We start from the raw sequence: 24109 nt of genomic DNA on the forward strand, positions 1-24109 counted from the left end.
AGAGGTTCGTTAAATAAAGTCGTTCTCCGTGGAATTACAATTTTCATGGGTCGGATAAGTGATTATACATTATAGAGCGGCTTCTTAATTACACAATCCTGCAAAGCAATTTCGGTTCTCCGCAGTCAAACGACTTTTATTCGACGATCCTCTCGAGAGCCGCGAAAGTCGGGAATAATGGGTTCCGGACGGCAGAATCTCTTTGTGGATGGAAAGACAATAAAAGAAAGAAAAAAAAAAAAAGGAAAAAAAAGAAGAAAAAAAAGTATCGAAAGTATCTCTTTCTTTCTTCGTGCGTGATATTTCGAACTTGTTCGGCTTGCAACATCCCTTATGAATCTGTAAATAACTCGGTGCTAAAAATTTATTTAAAGCTTATTTTAATGGTTTTGTGTTTACATTCTCTCTTATTATTTACTCTCTCTCTAAGAATATTGTAAAAATAACTCGCCTGAACCCTTATGTCGATACCCAAAATTTCCATAATTTTCCACTGATAAAATTCTAAATCAAACGTTACAGTTTTCGATTAATCTTTTAAATTATTAGAAAAAGAGAGAGATCTTACATTTAAATGATAATTCGCATAAGGGTTAACGATTCATTCGACGATCGATATAAAATGCACATACTGACACTGTAGACGGAATGTGGTGTTTTTTTTACTCACTGAAAATTGTAACGATAATTCGCGTGATCGTTACCAAGGCTTGTTTTCGTTTGGGATTGAAACGTATCTCTCAATTACGATACGTATAGTGGAAATCGCCTTCAATATGGTTTACGAACTTACAAACGCGAAACGAGCTTATTTCTTCGTTAATTCGACCCATTTCGATACCCCAGTGAGATTCCACTATCCAAAGACTTATTATCGAACTTAGAATCTAGAATCTAGAAATAGCGTACGAACATTGTATCATTTTAATATCACTTTCAATTTTCAAGAAAAAGATTGAAAGTGATGCCTTCACACTTTGAAATCACATTCGAGACGATTCGAGAAAATGGATTGCAAAATTTTATGCGATTTTATGCGATTTGAGAGAGAAGATACGGGATCTGTAAATAATATTCTAAGTAATTAAAATTATTCCATTATTCTTCTCGAAACGTGTAACGCAACAACAATCGTGTTATTTCGAATATATATTCCATTGTGTTCGACATCTCGTCCGATTAATAAACGATTTACGTATTTACAACGAAACGTGTGCACGTCGAGTGAAGCTCGAGCTTTCAGAGCTAAAAATAGCATCAACTCGTATCTGTCTCGAAGGCATAGTGGGACCGTTTTAACGACGAAGGATGTAAATCTCTTTGCCTTTATTAAACGGAGAGGTCGTGTCGCTTTTCAACGTATGCGACACGAGAGCGACCCTTTCGACACGCTGAAACGATTTATGCTCGCACATCAGCTTAATTGCACGCGTACTATTGCCACGTTATGAATCGCGGTTAAATTAATAATGGATACTACGGTAATAACAATTATAACAGGGCGACGTTATTCCTCGTTTGATTCCTCTATTATTATATTCTGATTCTTTCTCGCACTTTTTTAGGTTTTGAGAACAACTTCGGAAGATTCTGAAATATTTATCCAAGCTTTGATGCAGAAAAAATCGTTTAATCTTTTTTCTTCTTTCGAAGAAATAGAATTGGCAAATTTGATTCTTCAGGAAAAAGTTATTTGTTGCTTATGTCTGATGATCGATTACTTTGTCTCAATTATTATAAATATATCCGTTAAACGAGGAATATTTCACCTAAAAATCGCGTGGTCTATTTATTATATTTTACAGTATTTAACAAGAATCCTATAATAATTTTGGTGTTACGTTTGGTTTCTGGTTTGGCTCCTGTAATAAAAGTATCGATCGTTCTTTCTGCCCGGATATCCTCCGGAGAAGAAAAAGATATCCTTAAACGATCTCGATCGTGGAAGCTTGACCCACTGTTCCATACATTTTTTCCTTAACAAAGTATCAAAATTGTGAACAGGATGGAAAAAATCGTTGGCAAAGTAGCTTTCGTACTGGTGATCGAAACGCCTCCGTTGTAGAATCCGCTTCCATAGACCTGGAGACCGGCGGTCTCGATGCTGCGCTTGCAATAATCTCCGTCTGCAATCGTAATCCACGGTTACACGATCGTGAAACAGTGATATCTGGTTATGATTATTGTTATTACGCCGATGAAACAGCTTCGAGTGATATCTGTTTCGTTGGAGGAATTGTTGCTCCAGGCGATCCGGTGTAAATTGCAGGGATCGGGAAATGAGAGTAAACAAAAAAGAATAAAGGATTGGAGGGAATGATAGAGGCCGATTATTGTATTATATTATAAAAAGATGAACAAAAAAAGGAAACGAACACAGATTCGATTAGTTTTTAATCATCGAGACTTCATTCATTCATCAGGCTTAACAAGAATTATACAGGACGTTTATGGAACATCTTTTATAAAGATCGAAATATAAAATTTGTGACTAGTAAATTGTAAGCGATTTAACTTTTGTATTTTTTATCTCTAGACATTCCAAGAAGTATACACACGATATTGTAATAACATCCTGTATAATAAATCAAAGAGAAATAAATAGCTGCAAGATATACATGTAAGTACATAATCTCGTGACAACTTTCTCAAGAATGTTTTTGTAAGTTGGATCGTAATTGGACAATATTATAAATACGTATAAAAACACATAATTCTAATTAACTACAACAGACCATCAATTATATCAAGTCTATATAATTTACAATTATTTTAGTAGAGCAGCGTTGCATAACGATCATTTATTTCTCCTTCTCATAAAGGGAACTCGACTGAACTCTCTCTTTCTCTCTCTCTCGGGTCTAAATCCGACGGATCTAAATCAATATCAATACCATAAAATTTATATCGTTTGTTGGTCACCAAACGGAGACCGAGGCGGTTGTAATAGGTTAAAGCGCAAGGAGAACGGGTCGCGGATAGATCGATAGATCATTCACGGCTGGAGGGCGAGGGAGAGGAGAACGAATCGTTCTAAAAACCCAGCCATCGAGATTAAGACAAAAACAAAAAATCTCGTCGAGGAAAGTAACTGGAACAGGTACCGTTTCCCCTTTCGAACAGTGACGTGTCCTTTCGATTCCATGCATTCTCTTCGATCATCGCGCAAAACGAAAAATATTTCGTCATCGATTCCCATCCCACGATCTCGCGCCTATATATCTGTTTAACCATTTTGTTTAATTAAGCTAATTTATTTGACCATTCGAATCGATTTCGCGCTCCAATTAACCAGGATCTAATATATAATCAATTTAATCGAATTTATGTCACAGTTCCGATCACGGCTATACAAATTGTAGACAAAAAAAAGGGATTGTGCACAAGTGTCGGTGTAGAAAGGTGTAGAAGCGGCGCGCGAAATGCTTTCTCCTTTGATTCCACGGCGTGGAAAGCGGCGTACGGTGTACGAAATCGATTACGGTGTCGTTTCTTTGGAAGGAAATGGAGAATGAACGGGGAAGAAAGAGGGACGCATCGGGCGGGCGATCGACGGAGAAAATTGTGATCGACAATCGGCGCGTGCTCTTTCTCCTCGTAACGCGCGCGGAGTCACGTACATCCGCGCTTTCCATCGCGATCGCTTCTCGGAAACGGCTCATTTTTCCTCCTAACCTGTCAGGCCAGGCGAGGCTGGCTTCCTCCGATTTTCCTCCAAATCTGACTGATTTCCATTGTCGAACGATATTCATCTCGAGAAAGAAACACGGAGGAACGGGGCGAGTGTGGTCGAGAAATCGTGTTACACGTGTGTACAGGGAGATTCAGAAATATGTATCGATATTTACTTACTCAAAGATGTGAATAAGTTAAAAAATAAAACTCTCTCTCTCTTTCTTTCGCATCGAGTTCATTATTCGAAAATAAATAAAGTGTATCACGTATTTGCTCGAGCACGTAATCTCAAATCCAAATTTTTGCTTCCGTTTTCTTCGTAAAATTTATACAGGAAACTTATTTATTCACTTTGGAGGTATATCTCTCGAAGTAATGACACGTATCTCTGAATTAGCCTGTACGCTCGCGAGGAAAATTGACAGGTTTCGAGGTGCAACGTGGAATGGAAACGAGAGTAGAATCGTCGAACGTGTCTCACGATTCGATACGTCTCTCTCCTTCTGCAAGACAACCATCCTTGTCCCTTCTTACGGCCCATGCTCGCCTTCTTTTCTCTTTCTACTCCGATTTCGCAATCCGCCAGTCCCACGGGGCCAGAACTTCACTAACCGTGGCATAATTGAACTCTACCTCTTTACGATCCGTAACGCGGAAATAATCGTGACGCTTTCCGCTGCATGCGAATTCTAGAAATATCTTTTCTTCCTGGACCGGGGAAAATTTGACGGTTGAAGTCGAAAATAAAGTTGCTTCAATAATCTATTGTTCGAAACTGTATCGAATAATTTGATAATAAGTTTTAATTATTTATAAAGAAAACTTTATTCGAAGGTTTCGACCAGTTTACTTTTTTCAATGGACCAAAGAACGGTTGGAAAATCTATATTACTGTTTTAAGCGAACTTAAAACGATGGACGATCTAATGGCGTTTCAGACAAAATGCTTTCGTGCGATTTAATCGGTCAGTACGTGGTCAGTAAGAAGAGCGATCAATCAAACTTACGATTCTCGATGTTAGATAATCGTTTGGATAATTAATAACCCATCAACCACGAAACGAAATCTCGTGCATTCTTTCTTCCCATTAATATTTCTCTGATGTTTATATGCGTACAGTATCGGTAAAAAGTTCGAAACCACTTTTCGAATCTTCTCGATTCACTTTTTCTTTTTAGCAAATTAACGCTGCACCATTTACGTACATTTTTCCGTGCGTTAAAGTTTTAACGCGACTTTTTTTCTCTTTTTAAATTTTCCTTGGAATTCTTTGAAACATTCTTTGAAATTTTTGAGCGATAATTCTACGCAACACCGTTCGCCACAATTTGGCAACAGGCTCCACACTCTGGAAGATGTAACGTCAGGCAATCCCGATAATTTCGCCCCGTTACGGATCGTAATTCAGCCGAATGTCGTCACACGATGAATATTTGTAGCGCTCCCAACGGTAACTGGCACGTGGGAACTGCAACCTTCAATCTGTTACGGTAGGAAATTGCATAATTTGTAACAAGTTACGATGAAAGGAACCGGGTAGCTAGCGCGTACCCGTGTATCGATCGTGGCTTGTCGCGTGAATCGGTTCCTTGTTTCTGACCAGTCGTATGCACGTGCAGGAAGAGAGAAAAGGAGAATCGATAAAAGGAACGTAGAAAAAAGAAAAAAATCCGTGAAACGTGTACCAGAACGCGGAATCGAAAGTGCAACGAGTCTTGAATAAATTTACGGAAGTGAGAAATTTAATAATCGTTCTTGATCAGCCATCTTCGATAATTTAGTCTCGTAACGAATATCGATGCTATTTCTACGTATTTCTGTATCTTCTTATGGCAATATATTCGTTGCTAGATCTTCGAGTAACAGGTTCTCTGAATTATTTTCAATTCAATTTCTGACAGTTATCGATGTAGCTACTCACTCTATTTTTCTTTTCTTTTTATCAAATTTAATCGTTGATAAATTTATTACGTAAGTATTCATGGATGGTAGATCGTTTAATTTTATTTCAAAATAAAATTGGAAAATATCGGAGATTTCTAAGAATCAATATTTCTTTTAAACGACACTTGGGAAGAAAACTCTCTTTAAGAGGTTTCGAAAAATTTCCAGCCAATGATTTACTTACCCTCATCTCATATGGAAAGAGAAAATTGCGAGTTATTTAAATGTTAGAAAAAGAGTATTGCAAGAATCTGATTTATATCCTCGACGTTCCAGAGCGCAACGCATTTACAAATTACGCGTTGCAAATGATGGAAATACGACGAATGATGGAGATACAAGTTAAAGAACCAAAATATGAACGAGTTCTTACCGTAAGACCATCCGACCACGTCGCCAGTCCTCAAATTTTCCGTTCTCAGCCAATCTTCGAGGGGCCTGAAGTATTCTCTGAGGGCAGTCGCGTCCAATCTGTCCTCACCGATGGCTTCTTGAAGCGTCTCCTGCCAAGGCACCGAGGAGCCCCTCTCCATGATTTTTCTGCGAACAACAACCGCGCAAAGATCGCACTTTTCCATGGAATTGAACGCGGGAAAATCAATAGAAAGGAAAACGCAACATACCTACCATCGCGAAACCGAAGCTCGTTATTCGTGCGTTGTTGCTCTTCGACGGAGATTATTAGCGCGCAAAAAAAAAAAAAAAAATACATAATGGCGCACGATTGGAAAAATCGAGGACGAGGAAAATCGGGCGTAGAATTGTGAGACGAGAGGAAAATAATGGACGTGTAACGAGCCTTTCTTTCCAATGCATTAATTAGACTATCTTTGGCAATCAGCCGCGCTTTGAATCCGCTCGAAACGCGTTCGATTGCCGCTCGCTCGATTTCACGACGGGTGTGCAACAACTTTTGCTCGTTCATATGAGTTACGATGTCGAATTAATTCTGACTCGTGCAACAATGTGCCAAGAAACGGCGGGAAAGACAAGTGCAATAAGGCTGAGATACGAATTTTAACGCTTTGAAAAAATTCTTTGCAAAGATTAAAAAAAAAAAACAGTTTCCGAGGATTAGACAATCCGAGGATAGTTGTTGTATTTATTCTTTTCTAGTATTAATTTGCGCAGCGTGACTTCATCGAAATCGATGAATCGTGACGTGTCCATAACAGTTTAGAGTAATAATCTCGTTCAATCCCTTTCATGGATTATCGGTGATTTAATCTTAACCGTTTCCATGTGAACACACTTCTCAGTTCTTTGCTTTCGATTGCTACAGTCGTCATTGCGTTATGTCATTTCTGAGTAATCTGTTAACTATTCCTGTCGTCAGACAGAACTCTCACATCTCGGAATCTCAAATTCCTGATTTTTCGATCTTTAAGTTCGGTTTGATAAAAATATTACCACCCCTTAGATTTTATATATATATTTCCTCCGTCAAAACTAGCGCTACTTATTGCGACACAGCTACGAATAAAGCACACTCTATTTGTCGACACAATGGCCAACAGGAGAAAGATTATGAGGCGAAAAAGACAATCTCGGAATCGGCCAGATCGTCCATTTAAATACAATGGGGCGGAAATATGGAGCAACGAGAAGAAATTCTGTCGATGGATCGAAATATCTTCCTTACGACATTGCCGTATCCAGTGGCCGTGGAGACGTGGAGAAAGAAAAGAAAGAAGGAAAAACTTCTTACTCCTGAGAGCAGAGAAAGAGAGAGAGAACCGTAGAAAAGAAAAATCGTCATCCGATCGAGTTACGTGATCAGGGGAGAGTTTCGTTGTTGTTCGAGCTTCTTTTACCTCTCGTCCAATTTCTTTCCTGCTTCCTTTGCCGATCCGAGACAGGCGATACACGCTCGCCTCTCTCGTAATTCTGCTTGCCCCGACTACAACGTTACATAAAACGAACTTAATCTAACCGTAGGGGGAGAGGAGGAGGAGAGGAGGGATTTGTTCGATCGGCGACGGCGGCCTTTCCACGGATGAATCGCAAACGCGAGATATTTCTTGCGTAAGAGGGTGGATCGAGTTATCGACGTGCGTGGAAGCTCGCGATTTGACCAACGCTTGTCGCCGCTCTCGCGTTTCGGCTACCAGAACCGCAGACCGACGCGGATGAAATCGAGGAAGCGTGATTCAATCCGAGAAAGTAGAATCGAGAAACGAAATTGTTGAAGAAATATAATAATCGTTCTGGCTCGAGGAAGATGCTTGGAGAACGAATAATCCCCCCAGTGTACACTTTTGGCGAAAAACGGCAAAGAAAGTGGAGGGTCGGTTTCACGAAAGTGAAAAGTGACGCCAGCCTCGTGACATAACAACTTCTTTTTTTTTTTGGAAAGTGATTTCGGATGCAGGTCAGGCGGTGCAGCTCGCTTCCGGTTCCTTCGAGAGCAGGCCACGCCTCCCGTGGGAATCGAAAAATATTTCGGTATTGCCCCTCCGGTATTGCAATTTGTTTCGATCTCACAATTTCCGCTCATAACGAAATCGCCACTTTCCTGCCCCGACCTACCTACATTTCGCAATACGCTCGGGATGCTGGTTCTACTTGTATTTAACACACGTCCCTCACACGTCGAATCGTGCGTACATCCGATTCTGGAAGAACAGTGAAAAATTTCAAATTTCAATTTTAAACTTGCAACCTTCGATAAACGTTCAACGAAAAGTTTGTTTAACGTTACGGCGTTTTGGCGTCGAATCGATCGGTCGAAAAAAAAAAAAAAGAAAGAAAGAAGAGCACTTCGGTCTAGCACGTTCGTCTAGCTTTCCAACGCAAGAATTTTCGCTCTAGTGTTGCCATAGCGATATTGATCCTTCGAAATTTGACGAACGGTTCTGGATTACTCGAGAGCTTAGCTGCATATTCCTTTCAAGCCTCGACCAAGCAACACTCCTCGGTCTTGTCTTTAATTGGGGACCCCAACGAATCACTTCCATTCTCCTCCTCGCCGTGAAATCGAGTCACGAGTCTCACTGCCGCTGTTGTTTCTACCGTTGTTTTAAGGGTGAACCCTGACACCGTGGTGTGGGAAACGCGTGTCATTTGGCCAACGATTTGATCGGTTTTGCCGAGAGGATCTTGACGGAATGTGGATCGTTCAGATCGTGCGATGGGATCGATTCAAAAATTGAACATTTTTATGAAAAATCTTGAAAAAGAATGTTTTCGAGTGGAATTTGGGAAACTCGTGACATTTCTCAGAAGTGAAAGGAATAGTTGGAAAATAAAATGGAATAAATTGGAAACTTAGCAATTTTTGGTAATGGTAATTAATGGAAACGGGGTTTTCCGATTAAGAAATACACGTTGAATTTGATCCCATCGAATGTTTTTTTGTTGTTATTGGAAAATGGTTTTCGCACGGCGGGCACGACCGGTTGCTCAACCTGAGGCGCTTTCGAAACGCCGATGCACCGGTGCCAAGGACGAATCATCCACTTGCATAAATTTCAATCGATTTCTGTTTAATCGGATTCGTCGATCGACCGTCGTGGAGTTGTGTAATTGGATGGAATCGGTCGGATCGTTTGTAATCTCTGAATTTTAATAATCGTAAAACGCGGTTACGATTTCTCGGCGTGTTCCGTAACGTGGTTGAGTGTGAATTATGTGCAAGTAATTTGTAATACGAATGGAACTTTGTTTTTACGAACTGGCCGGGGAAACAAACGGGCTCACATAACGAGCCCGTTTTTCTATATATAATAAAAGACATATTTCTCCATTTGATGTTTCTTTCGGAAATAATAGGAATCCACGAAACGTTTTCTCTGAAATATTAAATATAATAGATATCCAGTTATTTAGTCACCATGTAATGCATTTCGTTCGTATATAACCGAGTTTCACTGTGTGTACAAGTAATTTGTAATACTTACGTATATTCGGTGTTTCACACTCCGATAAATAATCTCGTTCCCCGATCGGATAATTATAGTTGTCGCGATTATTATCGTCATTAATAAACATGTAAAAAGGATCGCTAAAATTATCGTTACGCTTTACGTAAGAGAGGGGACGAGTATAACGTGAAAAATACCTGTTCTCTTCACCCAATTACCCTCATCATCCGAACTCGAGCGAATTCTTCGTTCGCAAATTGCGCACGCGAAATCGCATTAATGCTTCTCGAAGCGATTAAAAAAAAAAAGAAGAAAAAAAAGAGAGATAAGAAAAATAAATAAATAAATAAATAAAAATTTCTATCCATCATCGAATTTCAAACGAGTCGTAATGGATAAGTTTTCAGGAAGTGAAGAAATCCTTTCCTGAAATATATATCGGTTCTCGTTCTTTCTTCAATCTTCCTCTTCTGTTTCTTGCGGACGAGAGTAAAATTACAAAACGGAAGTGGAACGGGTAACGAGCCTGACCGCGCCAGTTTCTTCGTGCAACTGCGTGTACGAGACACGCGCGTGTTTTTACGCGGCTGCAATCCGTTTCGTAACTGCGTCCGCAAACTGCGAGAGATCGTCCTTCGGTTACAGGAAGTCGGGTCTTTGGACTATCGCCCAGCTGATTTCGATCTATCGATCGAATCGCGCCGTAGATGCGTATTCGAATATTTCTTTTTTTTTTTTTTCATAAGAGAGAACGATTTTCCTCTCTTGCGAAAAGAAGTCTTGCAATTAAGAACGAATATTAGCAGCTTATTCTTCGCGTGGAAGTAATCAGGGCAACGCGAATTTTTTTTTTTCAAAAAGAAGAATCGAACGTGCGCGTGAATTGGCTTAATGAATTTCGATCGAAGTGCTACACGTAGAGGCGTGAAACTGAGAGTGGAAAAAATAATGTTGTAACGTTGGAACGGGAATTGAAATAGGAAATCGATTAGAACTGGAACGATCCATCTTCTTCGAAAACGTACGCTGTTCTCGTTGCGCAATCAGTTTAAGAGTAAAATTTCATAATCGAGCGCGAGAATGCGCATTAAGCTACTGCTAAATGGATAATTTCTTCGAGGCAGAAATCAGTTGCAGATTCTCCCAAGCGATAGAGGCGATTTATTATCGCTGGTTTCGTGCACTGACAGCTGCATCGGCTTTAATTGCTCGTTCCTCGGATATTTCTTCATTTCGCCACTCACGAGGAAACGAAAGCTGCCGCGTGCCATCGTTTAAGTTTCTGATATTTCCATTTAAGTATCGAATCAAGAAAAAGAAAATTTGGGTTTTATCTTTGGGTTTTATATATAATTTTTAAAGAATCCTTTAAAGAGAATCGACAGATGTATCAAACCTATCGCAAGTTATCATTAATCATTCGTAATACTTGTAATACGATATTAATAAACGTGTTTAAATCACGGCTTAACGATTAAAAAAAAATCAGAATTTAATCCAAAGATAATTTGAATTAAAATTCGAAATTAATATTGTTGACGGAGAATCCTCCACTGGATGGAGAAGTCAAGGAACGAATATCGAATTGGCAGTGAAATTGGCGAAGGCGAACAAAGGTTTTCCTCCCGTTGACCCAGATTACGTTGACTACCGGAGACTGTTAAGGGATCGGATCGCTGCAAGATCGATATAATAGGTCTTTTCCGATTGTATCTTCCACGCGATATCTTCGACCTCTGTGTACACCCACGCGCCTTATATCAGAAGGAAAATTTCTTTTTGAGACCTTTCCAAGATCGTTCCTTCGCTCTTCGATATAATCTGCATATGGTTATATCTCTTCTATATCTGCCCTTCCTCTTCTTTTTATCGGAAAATTTGAATCTATCCGTATATTCTGATATTGATTTTAATCCATAATTTAACGAAAGAATATAAGAAAAAGAACCTCAATTTTGAGAATTCGCTGTATACCGGATAATCCAATATTACTTTTTAATTTATATAATACAAGTTTCTCTACGAGGATTTTTTTATATTTGAACGATGCATATCTTTTGTATGGTTAAACGCTCACGAATCGATGTATGTTGAGTGTCCCGAGTGATTTACAACTTATGAATTCTTACACGCATGGATTCGTATGCGGTTTTTCTTGCCACCTCTTGTGCTCTTCGTTCGATAAGTGTCCCATGTGGTCTATTTGTTCGTTCTCTCCGCGAGGCCAGTGAAAGCGTTCGAGCGCGTAATTGATTAGCAATTACAAACGAGAAGAGGTTGCTATTATACTTTATTTTTCTTATTTTTCCGAGACGCAAAGATCAATCATACATAAAAGAAGAAAATCGTTTTCATTCGATGGGAAAAAATTTAAATTGAAAAAGGAGATGGATGTGTTATTATATGAATCTCACAGATGTTTTATAACATCAGAAGGAAAAATAAAAAAATTGTACTTAGAGAAACATGATCACGATAAATTCTAATTAAAAAAGAAAAACAAAAAGAAAGAAAGAAAGAAAGAAAGAAAGGAAAAGATATCAATAAAATTGTAAAATTTCTCGAAGAATCGAAGATGCATAATATTGATTTTTATGGCAAAGTTTCATGCAACAACCTACACGAGCAAATAATATATCACTTTCAAATAGTTGAAATCTATGTGACCTACTCTCGAAGACAGAGAGAGAAATTTAATTTAATTTAATTTTGCTATTTTTTTTTTATTACAACGATAAAAGTTAACGATAAAAGAATACGAGTAAAAAATTCGACGAAATTCGATCCTTCTCGTTTGCATGTCGACCGACTTATACAATCTCTCATTTTAACCGTCTCTCCATTTTACAAAATACTTATTCCTTCCAGTTTTATTCAGGGTTAATGTGATCGTTTGCAACATCGAAGGTACGATATTGTCGTAATATAATTCACGAGAAATTGAAGTAGCCGATAATATCACGGATGACACGACGATTTTTCAACTCTCACGTATAAGTTTTTCGCAATCGATCGTTCGTTCGTTCACGCAAGCGATCCACGACGCAATTTTATAAAGTAATAGGGCTGTTTCTTTCATCGCGTAAGATTCGGTTCTATCCGCTTTGTATCTTCATCACTGTTTATTTAACAAAGATTACGGAATCCTGGATATCTCTTTCTCCTCTCGTTTCGTCATCTTTCACAATTTTAGAGAATAGAGATAGATATGAAAAAGTTTTACAATTTTCTACAACTTCGTATCGCTGTCGTAAAGGATTCAAACGCGTAAAATAAATTAATCAATCGTTGAATTTTAATTACTTTTTAAAATTATTATCAAATATAAAAATTGATTATATTTTTAAGGTTAACACGATGAATATTCGAATATCCACGATTAAAAGTATCCATGCACGTGGAAAATTTTGGCGTCAAGCCTTGAATTTTAATCAGGTCAGAACATTTTCGGTGGAGAGATCTGTCGTCCGCGCGTCTGTCGTCTGATTTAATCGAGTAAATTCGAAATTTTTTTCAAATTACACAACTACGATCAAGGGAAATTATGAAAATAACGTCGAATTCAACTTCGAATATGTCTCGCGCAAAGAAATTCTTCGTTTCATTACCTTGGAATATTTAATGAAAGAATCTTGATAATTCTTCGAATTCTTTTCCCGAATTTAAATATTCAACGAAACGAAATTTTTTTTTCCATATCCATATCTCGATGCAGTTTTACACGGGATTACACGCGTCAAATATTTTTTCCATCCGGAAATAATCTCGATAAATTTACAATCGAGCTTGTTATTAAATCGACGTAAAAACATTTTAAAAGATATTCCTTTCGGAATTCCCTAACTGGCAAAAAGCAAAATCATTTTCTCCTCCACGTGAAACATTAGACTTAGAAATCGAGAAATGTATTATCTAACATTCATCGATAAAAGGAACGCAGAGGAAATGTTTCATTAAATTACATAGGGTGAGTCGTCTCGTAACTCGACTATTTCAAATAAATCGTAAATTATTAATTTCGATGAAACATCCTTTCGCATCTTCGCTTATCTCTCGTACAATTTTTACAAAATTCAAGTTAAATTATCTTTTGAAGCAACAATATCATAAATGACTTAATTATACTTCTTATCACAGAAAATAACCAATCAACATTTATATATAGCGTATTAAAAAAATATATCATCTCATTTAATCCATCCTCGAAATATTCGCTTGTACAAAAAAAAAAAAAAGATTAATATTCTCAATGCAATTTTCGTACGATTTTTCTTCCAGCGAATAATTTTCGAACGTCACAACCGTAACATCTTAAAATGATCCATGAAGGGGAAGGGGGGCATATCGAGAAGGGAAAGTACACTGGTTTGCGAAACCGGAATTTTTTCTATCGATTATTTAATCGTCGATCTTATGGACTTTCTATGAACGAGGCCGCGTCCAAACTGGCACGATTATTCAGATTCGCTAACAGGGATCCTCGAGAAATCGTTCACAGACGCTTTTCGTTTCCTCGTCAATCTCGTTAGTTACACGTTCGCATTCGCGCTCCACGACGCATTTTGACGCTGTTTTTGCCACCTTTCCATCCTCCTTCTCCCCCTCTTTCCACCACTCTATATTTTCTGCGTTTTTCGCGAGACCGGACGTTAAAGCGAACGTTTTCATTGATGTTATTCACGATGGAGGAGAAACAGGGAAACAATTACATGCTCGGTGGGTATTTATCATGTCGTTGAGAAAGTCGTTCGCTTTTCGTTAAGGTTATGACGACGAGTTAATAACGAAGTCGGCTCGAAATATATCTCTGGCAAACGGAGCTCGCCTTTTTGCGAGAAATTATACGAGGTTTTGGTTGTTACCTAACAACTTGCGATCGAACATTTTCTCGTATATACGATTCAAGGATTTCTCGCTTTCGTGAATCTCTGGATGGAATTGTAATAAAATTTTGCTCATCTCTCGGATCGTAAATCATTTTTATCGATACTTCGTACCTCATACTTCATTCGTAAAATGGATGAATACATGATTTATTTAAAATTTAACGCCTATGCTACAAAAATGTATTCAATAATATGTTTAATATATCGTTTAATAATCAAATATTAACGTGTAATTAATTTACTAAAGAAGAAAAAGAAGGAAAGGAAAACTCACCCTAGAATTCTTCCAGCTTCCGAGCTCCTGTAAAAGTCGCACCTGTGCAGAGGCCTCCTAAAATCGTCCACGCTCCTTTGTCCAGCGGCCTGACACAACGCGCGATACAGTTGGAACTGAAGAACCCCTGCCACGAAATTCCTGTAACGTATAAACGAACTTTACCGCTTGTCCTGTAATTTCTTCGTGTCGACAATCCATGTATCTCACCCTACTGCTATCAGTCCACATTTGCAACCAGGAAACGTGAAAATTTGGAAATTTAAATAACCTAGAAGAGGAAGAAGGAAAATCAAGATAATCGATCGATCGGCAAAACGACGTTGACCCATCTTTTCGAAGAAACGGCAACACGTCTCATCGTGAAGGTCAGTGTCAACGAGGTCGATTCGCTACTCGGGAGGATTCCTTTCAACGGCACTGGAGATCGTGCTTGTTCCTCCTCCTAGATCTTCTCTCCGAGAAAGGTAACGCGATGAAAGCGAGAGAGGAGAGACGAGGACAGCAACGAGTGAAGTTTGAAAACGAGACTCTTCATCACGAAGACGATCTTTACGTAATAAACCATTCTTATCTGGATCGTTGTTGTTATAACTTTCCATCGATCGAAAGATGGCTGCGTTTCCTTCCTCTTGGAAATTGTTCACGAAATCGAGATCGCGAACGAGAGGATTGTCGCCCGCCGTCAGAAGACGTTCGATAGTTTCATAACGTAAGCGTAATTACACGCCTCTTTTACGACCGAGATCCCCCTCCTCCCCGTTTTCGCTTTCGCGCGACATTACTTTCATCGATGATTCGCTTTATTTTAATAGACGATACAGCAGAAACATCTCTGTCCTCCTCTAATTTATCGAATCGTTTTATCGTCGATTAATAGCTTCTTTTTTTTAACCGTAGAAAATTTCTACGTCGACGCAATAATCTTGTTGTAACGCGCGAATCGAACGAATATCGCTATCTTTCTTCTTCCCTCGTTTTCAAGTATGGACGATTAATCGAGTCGATGTCGTTCTCGATGAAGTCGTTTAGGATCGATACCTGTCAGATAAGAATATATGATTGTATAGCACCATTTGTATATCGAAAGAAACAATTTTAATTTTCGAAAATAATCTTTTTACAAATAAGTTGCACGTAAAAATTTATGGACGTAGCGTGATCCGCACAAGTTAGGAAGAGAGAATTGTACCACGATAAAATTCCGTCCTATTAAACTACTACTACACCGATTTCCATCTTTGAATTTGTCTTGCGCTTTATCTCTCGCACGACTGATGCAAATGCCGATGAGTTTCTATAAATGTTTATGCAGAAAGCGAGGCGTTAAATCGCTGTCCGCCTCCGTCTGTCTCCTCATCTCGCACGCGAGGTTGACTATTAATCAAGAATAATCGGGTAAAGGATAACACACGACGGTTCCAATTTTACATTCCGCTTCTATAAAAGCGGAATGAAACGCGTATAACTGAACGTCAACAAGGCATCCTTGAAAAGAAGAAAAATTTCTTTCACCCGATGGAACGGTGAAAGAGGAGAAGAGAAAAAGATCGATCGTTGTTGCGCTTGAATCAAAGAAGGTGAAATTGAACGAAAGGATAAAAATCACTCTCTGCGCGGAATACTCGTATCCGAATCTTTATCGATTGACCTTTGAATTATATCCACTGCGTGGCTATAACTCAGATAAAAATCCAAGTTAAGCCAGCCTCTAAGAATCGAAGATAGAAGAAGAATATTATCCGCTGTCCAAGGTAATGAAAATGAGTTAGAGTGGTAGAATGGAAGGAGAGAAACCTTCACTGTCAATGATTGGATTCACGCGTGTCGCGTGGTCGTTTCAGAAAAAAAAAAAAAAAAAAAATCGAAACATGTACCAAAGTTTAATATTGTAGTCGGGGAATCATAAAATTTTGATCTTTAGTATTTCTCTCCCGTTAGATAATATTTCAATCGACATAGACACGGATCTCACTTTCGAATCTTATCCTTGTATATATTGAGGATATTTTTCAATCATCGTCCATCTTCGAACGAGGAAATTAGTTATGGTTGATACTTATTGAGCCAAAATTGCTTAATATCTGTCCAAGAACCTCATTCCGATTCACCATGGATAATTTAGTTTCGCTAATCGATATTTTATACCTTATTATCGATCAATTTTCGATTATCCGAGCTCGACACTTTTACCTCGCGAGAAAATTATTATTTTGTATAGAAAATTTATTTGACAATTTTTACTCGATAATATTTCTTTTTTTTTTTTTTATATTTACGCGAAACTTACGTACGCAGAAAATAATTATTATATGGATTACACGTGATGGAGTGACTTCTTTCGATAAATTTATAAAAAATATTTTTAGTGATTTATCACTCTGTTATATAAAAAAGACAGAATAAAAAAATATTACACAAACTTTTACCAGCTATACCACAGATACATAATTTCGTATTTATACGTATCCAATAGATTTTGAGAAAGATATTTCGTAAAATTCTTTCGCGCTTCTAAATTCCTTAACTTAAAAAACTTACAACAACAAAAGGAAAATTATAACTGATATAAATTCCAAGGCAGGTTCGTAGAAACATCGCAGCGATCATCAGTTTCTCCGATCGCATCGCCACGCACCCGTTACATAACGATTTCTCGCGTGGAAATGGAATAATCCGTCGATCCACATTACGACGCGAGAAGAGTGGCCCCGCGCGGCGCGTTTCTGCGACGTGAGAACAACGTAAGAAAACGGAACCGGGGCCAGGCTGGGAAAAGAGAGGGAAATCGTGACGTAGGACCGGCGTGTCTCATGAAAGGGAGCAACGGTTGCACCCACGAGATCGGCGGCGGATAAATCCTTGCGGGTGAGCACCTACGGGCGCGCGCGCGTAACCGTCGAGGTTGCCTTGTGTCGAGAGAGGAAGGACGAAAACGGAACGGAACGGCACAACAACAAGGGAGAAAGGGAAGAGGATCGGATCGAGCCGTGCGATTGCATCGATCCGATTATCGTGCAACGATTATCGCCAACGGCCATGTCCGGTTGAGGGGGGAAAAAAAGAGAGAAAGAAAAGAGAAAAAGGAAAAAAAGGGGGGTAATATCCGTCAGTTGCGAGAATTCGAATTTCGCTTGCGAAAATCGCCAAGATATCGTGGATCGTAGGATTGGATCGAGGGAAAGAAACGGGGGAGGTTCCCTTCTTGAGGGAGACGTGAAAATAGAGATATCTCTCAACGCGTCGACAGGTTGGAATGCGAATTACGCGCAGTCGGAAGTTGAGGCAGCGGAGAAAGGCGACGGTACGGGGAGATTTTCTTGCAACATTCGACACGTTAGATTTTTCTCTTATTTCTCTCCTTTAACGAATCTAATCAACTCTTCCATTTTTCCGTTATCCCTTTCAGCGCGACTAATTAACTACTTAAAAAAAAGAAGGAATAAACGAATCCATTTAAAACTTCTTTGCGACGGAGGAGCGTTACGAAGACTTTTCTCAAAGAAACTTGCGACATCGTTCGGAAGAAGATAACGACGCATATCCCTTACGCATATACTTTCGGAAAAGAAGAAGAAAGAAAGAAAGAAAAAAGAAAAGGAAAATAGAGGCAAAGTTGGAAGGTGTCTAGCGAAGGTGGAAACGACTGACACGACATCGGGGGGGATAGCAGACATCCGCATAACAGCGGGACCAAAGGAAGGTGGGCCGAACAAGTGGGGGATCCGTGGTGACGAAGAAGAAGAAGAAGAAAACGAAACCGTTGGCAAGGGAGAGGGACGTTTTGGCGAGAGGCGTGGGGAGGCGAGTCGTGTGTCTCCCAAAGGGGAGTGGTAGCAGCCGATCGTGGTCGTTCTACGCGAACAAAGAGGTGTAACGTGGGGGGTACGGCGTGTCGGGCCCGGGTGGCGAAGGCGAAAGTATGCCGCGTATATAAGGCGACGAAGCAACGGCAATCAGCATCCAGTTCACTTCTGGACGCACCTGGAATATCTCGAGAGCAAAAATGAGAGTCCTGGTACGTGTGCACGACGGAAAGGAGAAGGAAACGGTCGGGGGGAGGGCCGGTCGTGAAACCGGAACAACAACGGGGTCTGCGACGATTCAGTGCGACGAGACCAAAAAGACCGTGGTCCCCGCAAGTGAATGAATTTCCGTCCGTCCGTCGAGCTGTCAGTGACGATCGATATCCACGAGTTTTCCGAATTGAGGATAGTTCGCTCTTTCCTTGCCGGGGAATCGAATCCGTAACCGTAATCGGGGGTATCCTTAACTCGCTTTGAATTGAAAAATGGTTCGATCCGTGGTAGATTAGAGTATCCAGCTGGAAATCGGTGGATCGAAAAGCGATTTTTCCAATTGGATATACGCATACGTATATATATATATATATATATAAATATACGTGTGTAGGGATTTTTGGTCTCGAAATATATCGCGATCCGATTTTCATCAGATTTTCATCAGAATCGCTTTGGTTTCTGCAAAGAGGAGATCCGCTAACGATTCGATGTGGTTTTGTAGGTCTACGCAACGACGATAGCTCTGCTGGTTTCATCGGCACGGGCTGGCGAGGAGAAGGCGGCTGAGAAAGCGGAGGCCGACGCGGAGGACAAATCGACGAAGAAACAAGAGAAACGCGGCCTGTTGGGTCTCGGTTATGGGTACAGTTACGACGGTGGCTACGATATCGGAATCGGCGGCCACGGTGGTGGCCTGGAATTGGCAGACGGTGGCTACGGAGGTGGCTACCTCGACACGAGCGGACACGAGCACGTCAAGACGTTGACAGTGGTGAAGAACGTGGCCGTCCCATACCCGGTCGAGAAGCCTGTGCCCTACCCGGTCGAGAAACACGTGCCTTACCCCGTCAAGGTTCCCGTACCTCAACCATACCCCGTGGAGAAGCCCTACCCGGTCAAGGTTCTCGTCAAGGTTCCGGTACACGTGCCTCAACCGTACCCCGTGGAGAAAAAGATCCCGTACCCGGTCCACGTGCCCGTTGACCGCCCATACCCCGTCAAAGTTCTGGTACCGCAGCCGTACCCGGTGGAGAAGCACGTGCCTTACCCCGTCAAGGTACCGGTCCCGCAACCGTACCCGGTCGAGAAGCCGGTCCCGGTCCCGGTCAAAGTCCCGGTCCACGTACCAGCTCCGTATCCAGTGGAGAAATTGGTCCCGGTCAAGGTTCCCGTCGATCGTCCCATTCACATACCCGTGCCCAAACCATACCCAGTACACATAGAGAAGCCAGTACCCTACCCGGTGGAGAAACCAGTGCCGGTCGCCGTCAAAGTGCCGGTCGACAGACCGTACCCGGTCCCCGTGGAGAAGCCGGTCGCTGTCCCAGTGAAGGTGCCGATTCCACAGCCGTATCCGGTCGAGAAGCCCGTACCTTACCCGGTCGAGAAGCCCGTTCCTTACGAAGTTAAGGTTCCGGTGGACAGACCGTACCCGGTCCACATCGAGAAACCGGTCCCTTACCCGGTCGAGAAGCCTGTTCCGGTCCCCGTCAAGGTGCCCGTGGCGGTTCCGGTGCACCACGAGCACGGTTACAGCGGCGATTGGGCGGGTGGCCACGGTGGTTATCATTAAATCGGGATCGGTAAGGTCGGAATGGTTGTCGGTCGAACAGGGCGACACCGGGCAAATCGACGAACGGTTTTAGGTAACACAGCGGAGAAACGAAGAAACGAACGAGTGGAAAAAGGATAGCATTGGATAATGGCACGCAATGGTCGATCCGCATACACACACACACGCGCACACCTATTTTTCTCTTGTACCTGGATCGCGACTGGGGTGGACTTCCGGTAACGAACACGTCGTACCAGAGGCCGGTCCCTCCGAGGTCGATCGTATATCGAGTCCCGCAACACGGCGACGCGCGTCACGGATACGAAGAGGCGGATTCTCGTGGATCATGCCTATCTTTAGTGATCTTCCTTCGATAAACAGCTCGCTTATCTCATCTTTCTTTTTCTACCGAAATAGCAGAATATATGTATTTTTATACGAATTATAAATATTAATAACGTAATAAGAATATTCAACCAATTTCTCTCTCTCTCTCTCTCTCGCTCTGACCTTCCTTCGCTATTCCCTTCGACCACGTCATGACCGGTTTTTATAATTTTCCACTTTCATTTCCTTCATGCTCGGCTCACCGATATTCCTCCACGTTCCTAATCGTTAACTATCGTTCTATAACGATATTTATCACCGACGATTGTCCATCGATGTTCTCGAGGAACGATATTGGAATGTATCGTATTCGCGATGCGTGTGTCACGATCGAACGCTCGCTTTCCACGCGAATTAGTTCGATCGAAGGGAAGGACGTAATTCCTACGTTTCACTTTTCATTAGAAACTTTCCGAACTCGGTTATTTTGCCTGTGAATATCGCGCGCCGGAGAAAAAGAATTGGCGTTCTATCGGCGACAAATCGGATGGTAGAGCCGCGGCGACCCAATTCTCTCGCTGCCAACACGTCCCTGCCAAATCGATGCTCTTCATCGCTCCTTACCGTCCCCGTGTCCTCGTAATTTGCACCGATATGCAGCTCGTTGCTTTTCGACCCATATCCATTTTCCACGGAATTGCGAAAAGGTCGAGAAGAAATTCGGTTACTCGTACTCCGACAAAAATGTATCGATATCTTCGTATATCCGCAGTTTTAAATTTCATATCATTATTTTTGTCCTTCCGTTAACAACTTCGACGCGCAATTTTTTACCGCAAATTTAAAATTTGATTCCGTAAAATGTTTCGAAGCGGACGTCGAGGGGAAAGTGATTATCTAGGAGGAAGTTGGATGGAAGCGCCGGAAACTTTAGCAACGATCGACGAACAGCCTTCAATTACCTTTGTTGCGCGTTCGTTAAGCAACTTTGCAAGATTCTTCTATATACGATTTCGATCTGTGTGCAACTCCTCGGAACTCTCGATAATATGGTTGAAAACGCACCAGCGTTGTTTTAATTAATAATTCGACGAATCGCGCACGCGTTCGTTAGAATCATTAATTGACGTCGTTAGCTCGGAGAACGTTTTTCGCGGCCTGAAAGCGGCCAAGCGTGTCGATGGATCGCGCCTCTGACTTATTTATTTTCTTCGGGTTTAACTACCGGTTGTGCGCTCGATACACGAGAGAATACACGATGCCAGATATTTAAAATAGATAAACGGATAATTAAAATATATCGAGTGGAAAATGCGAATAAATACGGATTGTAAACGAATTAAAAATAATCGAAAGTATGGAGAAGCGAAAATTAAACATGATAATAATAGTAATAATGATCGATAATAGTAAAATGTATAATAGGAACAAACGAAAGTTTAAACGAACAAAAATTTAAATAAACGTATTAAGAATAAACAAATATTTTATAACACGTCGAGAAATGGAAATTAAAATTTCTTTCTCTTTTTTTTTTGTGATAATAAACAATGGGTTCCGTTTTTTGCGCTTCGACCCACTTCGACCGTGCCCAAGCATAGTCACTTGACTCACGTATCGCATACTTCGTGCTCGTCCGTCGAACAAGTCAGCGATTCTTACGCAATCGAACCGCACGCGACTTCGACCGAGGCTGAAAGTGAGAGAGACTTCCCTTTCGTACGAAAGATCGTCATGGGAGAGAAACTTGCACCTTTGTGTCCGACCGGAACAGTCCCATTTCCCTTTCGCGACTCTTAACTGGCCGGGGAGCGTTTCTATTCGCATGTTACGCGCGCTTCGATTTCTATGTTCCTCTATCGTGACATATATTTTTTACACGTGTCATAGCTAACTCTTTGACTTTTAACACTTTAAAGCTTGTGAAATATTTTTTCATTCGAGTGTTAAGAATTCACAGGTTAATTGTGCTAATTACGAAGTTGCGTCTCAATTTGAACCTTTGCAACGCTATGGTGTAATTCGACACTTTTACGAACTTTTAATCGAAGCGAGCGTCGGTAAACAAGATGTCCGACTTTTACGATGATCGGTATAAATATTTTTACGTGTTTTAAATTAATTGAAATTGAATTTGTGTAAAATCGTAATCACGAATCAAAATAGAAACGTAACTTTGAAATAGCGATACAGAGAACGATTGTAGAAATATTACTCTTAATCAATCGTGGGAAATAATATCGACTGTAGTTACAGCAGTTTATTTAAAATGAAAATAGATCAACCAATCACGTCAATAATGATAATATTTCAATTCGAGATAAACGATGCCGTGACCCAAAATTTAATTGAATTAAATTGAAATCTTTCTAGACGTTATTTTGCTTTCTAATGGAACTTTAAAAGAGAGAGAAAAATATTCGATAAATCACCATTAATGCAACACACGATCACCTTAATCCTTCGATTAGAATTATGCACGTGTTGAAAGCGAAGTCAATTATATTAATTATACGGAGCGATTAAACAACATTCCTTTAATCGAAGTACATTTTTTTTTTTTTGCTTAAAAATGACTCAGATCGCCTCGCGTGTCTCTAAATCATTATTCAAACGATAATCCATTAAAACAGGTATAATTAATGCAACACAGGGCGTTTTACATATCATTAAAGAAACTTCCATTTAATTATAACATTGATTTCAATAATGAATTTTCGCCTTATACGTATTTCTATTACGGAATAATAAAATTCCCAAGAAAATTGTTCAAGAACGAAAATAGATATTTTACACTCGTTAATCGTAACTGATATCTTTTTAAAAAACAAATTTATTAACACATCGGGTTTCGATTATTACGATTCGTTGGACAATTTTAAATATCTTGATTGTTCATCTCTTCCTCAATAAATTTTCATAACTATTCTTTTTCTACAACTTTGATATTTTACAATTTTCATAAATTTTCTATCTCTTTAAAGTTAAGAAAGAAAGAAAAAAAAGACGAAACAAAATTATGTCGACATACGCTAAATACTAAATTCTTTGGAATATCTTTCACATTCATAGAAAAGAATGTAAGAATATTCTCTCCTGATGGGTAATGTCTGGAACGACGTATGCATGGAAAAAATTAGCATGCACTGGGCATGAAAAAGCGGTATCGAAGAACAAAAAAAAGATATCAAATCGGTCACGGCTCCGTAATCATCGCGTGCTCTGAAATCTTAAAACAAAGCGATCACAATTAACGGGATTTTCATTCCCCTTAAAAATTCGTTACTTTAAATTTTAAAATATATCAATTTCGCTTTCATTCCTTCGTGCGCGATTCGCATCAAGATTCATTCTCGAACGGTTGAACACAAAATCATCAGCATCGAGGAGAAACAACAACGTCGCAAAAGGCATAAAAGATCGTCTCGATCTTATACTCGACTAGAGAACTCGTCCGTTGATTATCGAGTTATCGAGTTCTTTATGGATTCTTGATTCGATCAAAACAGGAGTCAAGTTCCTTGAACCGATTCCTCCTGACAAGGCTCATCTGGATGAGAGT

General features: G+C 40.2%; 2 protein-coding genes across 3 annotated transcripts in view; one reads left to right on the top strand and one right to left on the bottom strand.

Moving 5' to 3' along the window:
* Positions 1 to 363: 363 nt before the first annotated feature.
* Positions 364 to 24109, bottom strand: part of LOC107996328 (angiotensin-converting enzyme) — a 43176-nt gene continuing 19430 nt past the window's right edge. For both annotated transcript variants that reach the window (XM_017054318.3, XM_062085750.1), the window contains exons 11-13: positions 14644 to 14784; positions 5994 to 6160; positions 364 to 2126 (exon numbers count right to left, since the gene is read on the bottom strand). In XM_017054318.3, the coding sequence (XP_016909807.2) occupies positions 1978 to 2126; positions 5994 to 6160; positions 14644 to 14784 (457 nt within the window). In that variant the 3' untranslated portion in view covers positions 364 to 1977. The remainder of the gene's footprint in view (positions 2127 to 5993; positions 6161 to 14643; positions 14785 to 24109) is intronic.
* LOC107999019 (skin secretory protein xP2-like) lies at positions 18367 to 20700 on the top strand. The gene is made up of 2 exons (XM_062085751.1): positions 18367 to 18661; positions 19168 to 20700. The coding sequence occupies exons 1-2, from the start codon at positions 18650 to 18652 to the stop codon at positions 20236 to 20238; spliced, it is 1083 nt and encodes a 360-aa protein (XP_061941735.1). The 5' UTR covers positions 18367 to 18649; the 3' UTR covers positions 20239 to 20700.

This window comes from Apis cerana, linkage group LG15, assembly GCF_029169275.1.
Source record: "Apis cerana isolate GH-2021 linkage group LG15, AcerK_1.0, whole genome shotgun sequence".
NCBI classification, from domain to species: Eukaryota; Metazoa; Arthropoda; class Insecta; order Hymenoptera; family Apidae; genus Apis; species Apis cerana.